Below are 12,402 nucleotides of genomic sequence, written 5' to 3' on the forward strand. Positions count from 1 at the left end.
CCCACGCTACCCCACACAGTAACCCACGCTATCCCACGCAGTAGCCCATGCTACCCCACACAGCAATGATAACCCCACATTTACAGCCAAGCAGCCATTCACAGGAGCACCCCACGGAACAATAATCCACTTTAAACATCAGTTTTCAATTGACCCAGTTTTGTCTTTGAACTGTCTTGAGATGATAAAGAGAGAAAAAGAGAGAGAGACGATTGATCTTTACTTTGGCATTTCGTGACATTTGCTGCTTCAAGTGAACACAGGATGAAACACAGACGAGTATACTGCCACTAAGCACTGACTCAGCATCGTAGACTACGCTGCGTAATAAAGACATCGCTACCGGCTCCAGGGACTGCCCCTCAGCCCCACGGCAGGACGAGGACCCTCAGAGAGCTCTGCGTGGACCCCCAGATCGGGGGAAGGTGGGCACATGAAGCATGGTGCTGAGACCCTCTGGGGAAGTGAGTAAAGGCCAGGATGATGGATCCCCACCTGTGAGCGCCATCATCGTCCACCTCCCTCAGGTACACTGGACTCTGTGGTGGCCTTCCACTGTCCACACAGACAAGCGCTCAGACTATGGGTGCTCTACAGCTTCTCATACACACACGGAAGGGAGGCAGCCACCTAGGGCAGGCCAGAGTGGAGGGCCTCATGCCCAGTCCGAGGGGACAGATGGGGAGCTACAGTGTGCACACAGTGTGGCCGCCCCATGGTCAGGGACACTGTTATTCCTCTTTCTCTCATTTCTAACCAGAGATGTCCAAGAAAGCCTCCGACGTCCCTCCTGGGCATTACTTGATGCATGAGAGAGGCCTCGGAGCAAGGGGCAGCAGGCCCTGGTGACCCGGGCTGAGGGGCTCCAAGGAGGAAAGGAACCTAAGGGACAGGGTGTCAGAGTCCAGCGGGGGCGTGATGGGGGTGCCAAAGGTCACATATCTGGTCCAGTATGCACTGGGGTGGTCAGGAAGGACCTCACCCTGCCCCCTTTCACAAGAACCAGGACTGAGGGAAGGAGCCCTGGTGACTCAGAGGTTAAAATGCTCGGCCCTCAACCCACCATCTGCTCTGAAGCAGAAAGATGTAGCAATCTGCTGCCAGTAAGCAAGAACTGTCAGCCAATCAAAGCAAAGCCCCTTCCAAGACTGAGACTCAGAGGGAGCCCACAGCAGGCTTGTAAACTTGCTGGTGACTGTCTTGAGCTACTTATGAGTGGCAGTGGGGGAAAGGCTGAGTCCGACCTTCAGATGAGAGAGAGAAGAGGAAGGGCTGACTGGTCTGAAGTTTGGGGAGACTGGGGAGCTCCAGAGCCCAAGGACACTGACACAGTCACTGAGAGCGAAGCAGGAGGTCAGCTGGTCTGAAGTGGGAGGAGGAGTGGGAGAACACCCAGACTTGCAGATTGCACCCATCTGACCTAGCTCGGACGTCTTGCGGATCAAAACTCAACCCCATGAAGATAAAGAAGTTTCATACAGGAAGCCAATATAAATTGCTACAACCTGACCAACTGGACTTTTGCTCAAAATCCCAACTGAAAAGGAGTCTTCACATCAAGGATCAAGCCCTCAGTACCCAGGATTAATAGGGACGGACAACTTAGACATTGTTGTTGTTGTTGTTGTTAAGTGCCGTTGGTCAGTTCCAACCCATAGTGACCCTGTACAGTTTCCAAAGACTGGTGAGCTTGTAACACCGACCTTGTGGTTCTAACCGACTTTGTGGCACACTGCCTGTGGCTAGCTGCGGGCACTATAGTCACAGTGTGGGTGGGAGGACCTGCAGGCCTCTCTTTGGGGGGCCTGGCTGCAGGGCGGGCCCCTGGCTGCTTTCTGGGAACCAGGTGTTTGGGATGTTCTCTAAGGGACAAACGTGTGCCTCCATGCCAACTGCCTGGGACATCATCTGTTCAGTGTGATGGAGGCAGACCTCTGGGACCCCGGTGGGAAAAGGTACTGTGAGGTGCACTCACTCAAAACGAGGGGTTCCCTCAACTGAAGACCCCCACTTCACTGTGGAGGGAGCACTCACTCAAGGGGACATGCAGCATCTCGTGGACCATCTGCAGACCCCAGTGACATGCCCCTCCCTGGTGGACCTGACACGTGGACCCGCTTTGTTGGGGGGTCCACCTTCTCCAGGAACAAGACCTTACACAGGGTCTTCGTGAGCTCTCCCAATGAGGTGCCAACACAAAGACTCAACCTACTCAACCTATTCAGACCCCTAGGGGCAAGGCAGATCTTTGTGGGGTTCTTTCCATTTCAGATTTTGGTGAATTCAATTTGCTGTTACTTTAGTAGGATACTTTATTTATACTACAAGTGAATTTTTTTTATATGTGCTAGCATTTATATTAATAAACAAATAACTCATTCTTTCAATAAATGTTTACAAATGTGCCTTCCAAGGTCTATATACTATCTATATTATGTACATGTGCCTATATGGTGCCCGGGGGGCAGGGACGTCCCTTGTGTGGTATGTGGAGGTAAGGGAATCCCTGGTGTGGTACCCAGGGGCCCAGCTGGAGGGAGTGGGCAGTTGACAGTTGGAGACCACGTGCACGGGGGACACTGCCACAGCTGGAAGACCCCCTCAGGGAGTGACCACCACCTGGACGCCCAGTGCGAAGGCCCCAGCAGCCAGTAACCTGTCTTCTCAGAAAGTGACTTCATGTCAAGGGTCCAGGAGGCTGAGCAGGCCAGCACCACACCTGACACATCCCACCTGGTGCTGGGAGCACACCTGCCCCAGTTCACTGTCCCAACTTCAGCAACTAGGAACTGACCCGAGTCACGCATCTCCTGCCCGGCTTTTGGGTGAGCAGACTCAGTCCTACCTGTCCCTGCCCAGCTGGGCTCCTGTAGCTTAAATGCCAGGAGTACCCCCTGTTCTGGAAATGCTGGCTCCTCAGAAGAGGATTCCGTTCCTATGGAAATGGCTGCAAACACTCCCCAGGGGTAACAATGCTGCCGAGAGTTGGGGCTCTCAGCGCCATGCTGCTGAGTTCTGCTGCTGAGTTCTGCTGCTGGAGGTGGCTGGGATTCCGTCCCAGGGACTCAGGGCATTCTGAAATGTCACCATTGCAAACAACAGGCCCCCCCCCCCCCCCCGCATACTACGGCACCGCGGATTTTCTTTAATTTCTGTTTTCTCTTCTTCCTTTCCCATTTAACTCAATTCTCCACAACACATTTTGGTGTTCCTAACTTGCTCTCCTTTCAAGCCCCAGGACTAAGAAGCCCTCATTTATTTTGAGCTCAAGAAAGACAAGGCCCATCTAGTGTTGCTCCGCCTGCCCTCTGCCCCCATGATGCTTCTTCTGGGCACTTGGGTTGAGGGAGGAGAGCTCTGACGGGGAGAGGGGGTTGTCACCAAACCAAACCCACCACCTTCGAGTCCATACCGACTCACAGTGACCCTATGGAAACACAGGAGAACTTGCACCAAGACGCAGCCTGGGCTAGCTCTGACGTCGGAGAAACATGCAGCTAGTGAACGGCTCGTCACACTGGCTCCTCCCAAGGCCTCTGTGGGTCCCCTGTCTGGGGCCCAGATCCCACACTGCTGATCCCCTGGTATTGCCAGCGTCCCTAGACAAGGCCACGGTGGGGTTTGTGTTGATGGGGAGAGCCTGCACAGGGGCCACCCAGCAGCCGCTACCCAGTCCACCTTCCCAGACCCAGAGGGACCTTGATGTCCAGCAGCCACTCGCATCTGCTGTCCTCCAGCCTCAGGGAGGCCATAGCACTGTCTTGACCTCCAGGGCACAGGTCACAGAGTCCCCCAGGAAAATCAGCTGCCCAGTGCACAATCTCCCATGAATCAACTCATGGTAGGAGTCTCACATCACTCTCCCATCACGGGGGCAGGTGGGACACATAGCACTGACCCATCTGGGGGGGCACACAGTACTGACCCATCTGGGGGGGCACACAGTACTGACCCATCTGGGGGGGGGCACACAGTACTGACCCATCTGGGGGAGCACACAGCATTGTCCTACCTGGGGGGGCACACAGCACTGTCCCATCTGGGGTACGGGTGCCTGTTTGGTTTCCATGTCCCTCCCCACAAAGCGCTGAGCTCGGTGGGTCAGGGTTGCCATGGGTGAGTTGGGGTCCAATGTAGACAGTACAGGCACCTGGGGCCAGTGGTGAGACCCCAATGCCCCCATGCAGAGCACACCTGGGCTCCACCACACCCCCATCCAGCATGGCCCCTGGGGACAAATGTCCATCTGAGCATCCAGGAACCCTGGTCCCAAACCAGGGAGTTCAAAGGTGAAATGACGAGGAAGCCCATGGCCCCCGGTCAGCTGTGAGTCAGTTCCCCTCTGGACCTGTGACCACGTGTCCCGGTGGTCCTCAGGTGGGTCAGTGACTGGAGGGGACAGCTCGCTGTGCCGGGAGCTGGAGCCCCTGCCCAGCACACGGGCACCAGTACCCACCCACCCCAACTCCTTTGGTGGGAAGTAGCCATGGGTGTGGCCGGGAGAGACCAGTCCAGCCTCCATCAGTTGGTCTCTGGTCCTCTATGGCCCGAGGTGACACAGACCAGCCACAGCCCATCTCAGAGGGGTCAGATCTCCCTCCTACTGAGCATCTCCACAAGCTGTCAGGTCAGGCAGTACCTTCTACCCACTTCACAGACAAGCCGTGGAGGCCTGGAGACACCTGGCTTCCCACACAGTACCCCTGAGCTGGTGTCAAACACCAGGGAGCCTGGACCACGTCCCTGCTGGGTAGGCCAGACTGTCCTCTCCTGGGGGTCCAGAGAATAAGCCCTGGGAAGTGGGTCTGCTCTTGTAGCCGGGACTTCAGCCCTGTCAGGGAAGAGCAGGGTTCACGGGATGACAGATGGTCCAGGCAAGCTGTCCGAGCCTCTGAGTTACTGTGGGGGTACTGACCTGTCCTCATTGGCAGTGTGACAGCTCATGAGGGACACAGCTGGTCAGGGACAGTGTCGTCCTCCCTGACCACGGACCACCCACCATGTGGGGAGGACCTGGCCCAGTGGAGAGCTCCCTGTGGAGAAGAGCTGTCCTCCTTCAGTGAAATGGCCACCACACAGAGACAGGACGGGGCTCTGTACACAGGGCGGCCCACAGCCAGCAGAGCCCGCAGGCTTCACACTCAGCAAATGCCACCAAGTGAGGCAGTTGTGGACATGGCTCAGAGAGGTGCAGCAGCAGGCCCCACGTCACACAGCAACTGCCCAGCCCACCCTCCTCCTTCATGCACCGCAGCCCAGCAGGTACAAGGAAGCTTCTGAAAGCCAAGGCCACCCCCAGCCCCTCCACAGGGCCACGTGGTGTTGGTCACACCGTAGCTTGTGGACATTGACCACCACATGAGGTGCCCACAGCTAGGTGCGTGTTTTCCGCTGTGATGGGCTCCCCGGCCACGGGAGATGGCCAGGGAAGGGGAGCCCGCACACCTCAGAGCCCTTGTACAAATAACCCTGTGAACCGACATTTCATCAACCGCTCTCCGAGTTCCCGGTAGAAACTCAGGCCCAGTGCGTCTGAAGAGGCGTTTACTTACTTGGAAATCTCTTTCTTCTAGGATCTCTTTCTTCCATCTCAGCAGAAATGCAGCACAGACGTACAAGTGGAAGTGAGAAAAGCCCTCAGGTTCCGACTGAAAGAGAAGATGCCACAGGAAACAGACGTGAATGTGCTGCGGCCGTGAGACACGCAGGGCTCCTATAGCTGACTCACTTGTGTGCGTGCTTACCGCCCTCATCCCAAGACTCTCCTCTCATTAACAAAAGACAGTTTTCTCTGAAGTGAACCTGAGTTATGGAAACAGTGGCGCACTTGCACAGATAACATCCAACAGTAACAAAAGGCATTAACTCCACACGGGCACAGAACGCACTCCTGCTAACGGCCGTGGTGTTGTGTGGCGTTCGGACTCTAAGTGACCACAGGTCAGAGCGGAACTCCTCCTTAGGGTTTCGGAGGGGAAAGTCTTTCCGGAAGCACACAGCCTCATCTCTCTCCTGTGGAGTCGCTGGTAAGTTTGACCCACCAACCTCAAGGTTAGCAGCCCAATGCTTAACCCGCTGCGCCACCAGGGAATCCATGTATAGGGCAGCGAACCTCTTATTTTACGGGTGACCACGTGGTGAGCCTGAGGTAGGTGGCAGAGCTGGTACTGGGCTATCCAACACCACACCCTTGTTCCTTCAAAAACGAGGGCTCTCCCCAGAGCCTTCACACGCACCCCTTAACCCGGGACCCTGTCACTGCCCTGCTCCAAGCTTGCACCCACAGAAACTGAAGAGCCTGTTTCCACTGAGTCGATCCCAAATCATGCGCCCCCCCACCCCATGTGTTACTCAGGAGAGCTGCGCTCTGCAAGAAGAGCTGTACAAAAGCAGAGGGCCGGGTCTCTCTCACCGTGCCACTGGGTGGCTCTGAACCACCGACCCTGAGGCGGCGAGAGGATGAGCGCCAACAGCTTGTGCCCCAGGACTGTCTCTGAGACTGTGTACCTCAAGCTCTTTTGTGCAAATGAAGCTCACACCTCCTATCCCCCACCCGCCCGGACTCCCTCAGTGACCTCGCAGGTCCAACAGTTAGCTCTCAGGGACACAGCTCTATTGTGCCCATGTGACACCTGCTAATAGTCTATTCAATAAACACAATCTGTTCAGGATCAAGGTGCACCAAAACCAAGCCATGGTATTTCAATCTCCTCAGATGCATGAGAAAAGCTGGATGAGAACTAAGGAGGACCACAAGAGAATGGATGCATTTGAATGATGGTGCTGGAGAGAAAAAAATCACAAGGACTATGGACAGCCAGAAGAACAAACCAATCTGTGTCGGAAGAAGTACAACCAGGATGCTCCTTAGAAGCCAGGACGGCGAGATTTCGTCTCTCATACTTTGGACAGATTATCAGGAGGGACCAGTCCCTGGAGAAGGACTTCATGTCTGCTAAAGTGGAGGGTCAGCGAAACCAAGGAAGACCATGAATGAGAGGGGGTGGCACATGGCAGCAGCTCAAACATGACAACAATCATGAAGGTGGCCCAAGGACCAGGCAGTGTTTTGTGCTGTGGTACACGGGGCCACTGTGAGTCGGAGTTGACTTGATGGCACCGGACTAGAAGGAATGAAGAAAGTCGGGTAGAGAAGGGAGATGGAAGTACCTTGTTACAGGGAGGAGGTGTGGCTGCAACTGAAGCAGGGTGGCCAGTTACCCAAGAAGGTGACAGTGTAGCAAAGGCCCAGAGAGCGAGGGCTGGGGGCTTCCAGGCACTGAGAAAGGTACAGACCCCTCCTCACACTGTGCTGCCAAGACGGGGTCATGTGGCTGGAGGTGCCGGCAGGGGCTCCCGGCTTACCTGCCAGGCTCTATTTATTTTTATTTGTTTTTTTGTTCCACTCAAGTGAGGTGATTAACTCATTAAGGTATGGTTTTTCTGCATTTCTGATCGAAGTGGGTAACTTACTCACTGTCCCATTAAGTCCCACGTTTCCATGATCTTTATGGCCCTGGAGTGCTGATACTTCCTTACCCTCTTCTACGATTGCCATGTTTGAATCAGGAGCTACTTACCAGCGTGAGTTTTTAATCTACAAACAAATGAGCTATGTTTTTCTTTTGTTTTGTTTCCTTAGCTTCTTTCTGGCTCTCGATTTGGAAGGTAATCACGTTGTAAGGGAATGTGGTTTACATGAGCTGGAACTCATGGGGCGGACCTGCTCTGCCCTGTGGAGTTGCTATGAGTCGGAACCATGGGATGGACTCTTACGGCCTTTCACTCAGAATTAGGATGAAATTCATCCTGTACCAACAGTTGATTGCTGTTTTTTTTGTTTTTTTTTTAATTTCTGGACCATCCATACAGGAAATACTTCCCTAGTTTCCTGGACCTCAAGGACTTCCGGTTCCTCTAGATAGTCAGTGGTGTGGCCCTCCTTCCCCGGGAGCATCTGTCACCATGGCTCTCTCTCCTACTGGACTCACTCGGCTCTGGGGGCTGCTGGGGCCCCTTCTCCATCATTCCGGCACCAAAGACAGAGACAACACACACACGCGCCACCTACTCCAAGGTCACCAGTCACGGGGAGTAGAGGAAGTAAACTGACCACTGAATCAGTGGAGGTGACCAGCTGAGTGCATCCAGAGAGCCCGGCAGTTTTCCCTTTCAGACTCCAGAAGGACACTCAGCCAGCTTTGCCCCTCCAGGCCCCTGGCTCCCTCCAAGGTTGGCAGGAACAGGAATAACCATTGCAGATGGGGGTGGGAGGTGAGGGGAGTTCTCCCAGGAATCCTGTTTACACTCTTAATTTGCTTAACAGTCTTTCATTTAACCAGCTAGTGCAAAGGGCAGGCCTCCCTGGGACTTATAGAGGTTGGGCTCTAAATCCCTGCAAGATGCTCCCAGCTGACAGGCAGATGTAATGGCAGGCGCATCCTCAGGAACACCGCATCAGGGGGAAAAGGGAGCTTTACAGCATCACTAAGTGGATTATTTGTCTTCAGCGACTTGGTAAATTATATTAAAATAGCAATTTAATAAATAAAAAATTCATAGCGTAAATGGAAAATGGGTTTCTGCTTTAATGAAGCTTAACCTGGACAATAAATATTGCTAGCCAAGGAGCTCAGAGAAGCAACAGCGAGGCCAGCGCTGGCAGCAGCCTGCCCACAAATCCAGTGACAAGTTGCACATGGGGCCACTGGACAGGCCAGCGGCACCCACCTGGGAGCCAGCTCTGTGACTCAAGGGTTTGGCAGGGGCCCACAGTGGGAACCCCAGCATCAGGAACTCAGTCTCAGGGACTCAGAGGCTCTAATGAACACAACATAGCAACAGTTTTCCTTCTGACCACTTCCTGTCACCTCTCTTCATCACTAATCCCGGGACCAGGGGCTGACAGAAGTGCCAGGCCAGGCTGCGTGTCCCATTCCCTGCGCACATGTCACAGGCTCTCAGCACTTCCAAAGGGAAAGCAGAGCAGATGCTAGGGCATTGTTGTTGTTGTTGTTAAGTTCCAACCCACAGCGACCCTGTACAGGGTTTCCGAGGGTGTAAATCCTTACGGGAGTAGAAAGCCTCATCTTTCTCCCGCGGAGCGGCTGGTAGTTTCAAACTGCTGACCTTAAGGTTCACAGCCCAATTCGTAACCACTACGCGCTAGGGCGTTAGGGGGGGCTAATGGACGCACATGCTGATGGAGCGACCACATGCTCCGTGTGCACGCACAGAGACAGAGCCCACTCTGTAGGAACCCAGAACTGGAAGGGCCCTGCATCCTACAAAACAAGCCAGGGCACACTTCCACAGAGCTGGGTGATCCCACAGCTGGCTTGGGGCTCCATTCCATTTATCTGCCCCAAACTGCCTTTCAGTGACACCCACTTGTGTCTGTCCATGCCCACCCACTCCTACCCTCACCATCCAGGGCATATGTCACCTCCAGCTGGAGACCCTGAGAGTCCCTCTCACTGCCTTCTTCCTCCAGAGGAGAACTAAGCAGTCCTCAGAGGACCTGAAGGGAAGTCAAGAAACCCGGTTCATCTAATCACAATTCACCTTGGAGCCAATATACCTGGTTGTTGTTGTTGTTGTTAAGTATTGTGGAGTCGGTTCCGACTCATAGAGACCCTGCACAGGGTTTTCAAGGCTGCAAATCTTTACGGGGGCAGAAAGTCTCATCTTTCTCCGGTGGAATGGCTGGTAGTTTCAAACTGCCAACCTTGAGGTTAGCAACCCAATTCGTAACCACTACGCTACCAGAGCTCCTTGATACACCTGTTGTTGCTGTTAAGTGCCATCGAGTCGGTTCCGACCCATAGCGACCCTGTATAGGGTTTCCAAGGACCAGCTGATGAGCTTGAACCATCGACCTTGCAGTTCAAAAGAGTTTTCAGTCTGACCGCCACACCAGGACTCAAGATGGTCATTATATTCCAGTGCCCACCCCCTAGAAACAACTGATGTCAAAATCACACCAGGGCCCAGATACTCTGGGAGGACATCATTAGAGTAAACCTCCCCCCACCCCCATGAAGACAATTCCTATCCAAATCACATCAGGGCCAAGATACATGTGAAGATGGTCATTATAGTGCCCCCTCCCCCCCAGTAAACCAGCGGTATAGCTTTAGTCAATTTTAGGGGTCTCAGAACTCAGTATCCCTTGTGTCCCCAGGCAGAAGAGATAAAAAGTCACTCTGATGGGAGGGGGGAAGGGGGCCTACCCTGCAGAAGAGGGAGAGAACCAAAGAGCACTCCCAAAACCATAGAAAAAGATGTTTGAGGAACAGCCATCAACGTGCTGAAAGACACAAGAGAAGCCTAGTCACACAGAGACACCCCAGGCCCAGGAACAGACTCGATGCTGAGAAGGTGTCAACTGTCCCCATCTTATTTTATAAAGTCAGTGCATTGTGATAAAATTCCACCCAAGCTTTTTTTTGCAAACTAAGGAAGCTTTTTCTAAAGTCGACTTTAAAGGATAAGAATAGTAAAAGACAGCCCCCAAGGAGAGAAGCACCTGCCACCTCAGGCATGAAGACCTTTACCAGTAATAGACACACGGTGGTACCGGGTCAGGTAGAGCATAGGACACAGCACTCAGAAACAAACCATCCCATGTGAGCGCGTAATCAATGACAGAGGCGTAAAAAGGGTTATTCCAGAAATACCAGGGGTTTCAAAAAGTCAGGGAAAATTTCAGTCTCTTTCCATCTCATTTTTCCAGAAGCTTTTTGAAGCCCCACTCACAGTGGAGACAACTTGGAAAAATCATCAGGTCCCTATGTCACACCATACACAAAACACATTCAAGGTGGACTAGAAGCAAAATGTCAAAGCTATATTTGAATACATTTTAAAAATTCATACATTTAACTAGCCCCAAATTAAAAATCCCTATAATACAAATCACCAGATAATATCATTAATACCACACATAAATAAAATTTGGATATTTATAATTTAAATAGGGCTGTGGCATTGCATTAACAGGGAGCTGCCAGAGGTTCAGGCCAGATTCAGAGAGGGGCGTGGAATGAGGGATACCAGGAAGCACAGAATACCACAAAGATGTTCACTTGTGCTTTATTGGCTAAGCAAAAGCTTTGAATTGTGCGGATCATGGTAAGCTTTGGAAAACATTGCGGAGAATGAGTATTCCAGAATACTTCATTGTGCTCACGAGAACCCTGTACATAGACCAAGAGGCAGTTGTTGGAACAGAACAAGGGGACATTAAGTGGTTTCAAATCCGGAAAGGTGCACACCAGGATTCCGCTCTTCCATCACACGTACTCCATCTGCATGCTGAGCACATAATCCAAGAGGTTGCATTATAGGCAAGAGAATGTGGCATCAGGATTAGGGGAAGACTCCTTAACCACCTGTAATCGGCAGAGGATTCAACTTTGCTTGCTGAAATGAAGAGTACTTAAAAACTGACTCATGAAGATCAAAACCACAATCTTCAGTATGGGCTGCACTTCAATGTAAAGAAAACAAAAATCATCACCATTGGACCAAAAAATAACATCAGAATAAATGGATAAAAGAATGAAGTTGTCAATGACTTCATTTTGTTCAGTTCAACCATTAGCACTCATGGAAGAAGCAGTCAAGTGGATTTGCACTAGGCAAATCAACTACACAAGACCTCTTTAGAGCATTACAGAGCAAAGATGTCAGTTTTAACAGTAAGGTACAACTGACCCAGACCATGGTATTTTCAATTGCCTCATACTCATATAAAAGTTGGACAATGAGGAAGGAAGACTGCAGAAGAATTGATGCATTAGAGTTACGGTGTTGGCGTAAAGTGGAAGGTCAGTGAAAAAGAGGAAGACTCAGTGAGACGGAATGGCACAGTGGCGGAAAGAATGCATGGGTTCAAGCATAGAGGTTGGCACAGGACTGAGCAGTGTTTTGTTCTGTTGTGCATGAGGTCGCTGTGAGTCTATACCAATTTGACAACACCTAACAACAACAACAACATGCTAAAAGAGACAATATAATTAAGGCAAAAAATACGAGCCACAGACTAGAAAGATATTTCTAATGCATAGAACTGTCAAACGGTTGCTAACCAGAAAAATTCTTTCAAATATCCTTCTAAGAATCAATGAGAAGAGCTAAATGAGGGAACAGAGAAATGGGTCAAGGACATGAACAAACATGGTCAATAAAAATAAGACAGGATGTTCAGCCTCACCACGAATCAGGACCTCCAGAACCAAACAGGAAGGAGACATCCATTCACATTTCTCTGCTACGTAAAAACATGGCAATCCACACTGTACGAGGGACACGGATGACAAGAGGCTCATAATATACAAGCTGCTGGGCTGAGGGGGGGGCAGAGTGTGACCCCACTGGTCAGCAATTTGGCACTACTAC

General features: G+C 51.9%; 1 protein-coding gene across 2 annotated transcripts in view; it reads right to left on the reverse strand.

Moving 5' to 3' along the window:
• The window catches only part of TBC1D22A (TBC1 domain family, member 22A), a 288,569-nt gene that overhangs the window by 20,044 nt on the left and 256,123 nt on the right, over window positions 1-12,402 (reverse strand). For both annotated transcript variants that reach the window (XM_006866828.1, XM_006866827.1), the window contains one exon: window positions 5,553-5,648. In XM_006866828.1, the coding sequence (XP_006866890.1) occupies window positions 5,553-5,648 (96 nt within the window). The remainder of the gene's footprint in view (window positions 1-5,552; window positions 5,649-12,402) is intronic.

This window comes from Chrysochloris asiatica, unplaced genomic scaffold (genome assembly GCF_000296735.1).
Source record: "Chrysochloris asiatica unplaced genomic scaffold, ChrAsi1.0 scaffold00097, whole genome shotgun sequence".
Lineage (NCBI taxonomy): Eukaryota > Metazoa > Chordata > Mammalia > Afrosoricida > Chrysochloridae > Chrysochloris > Chrysochloris asiatica.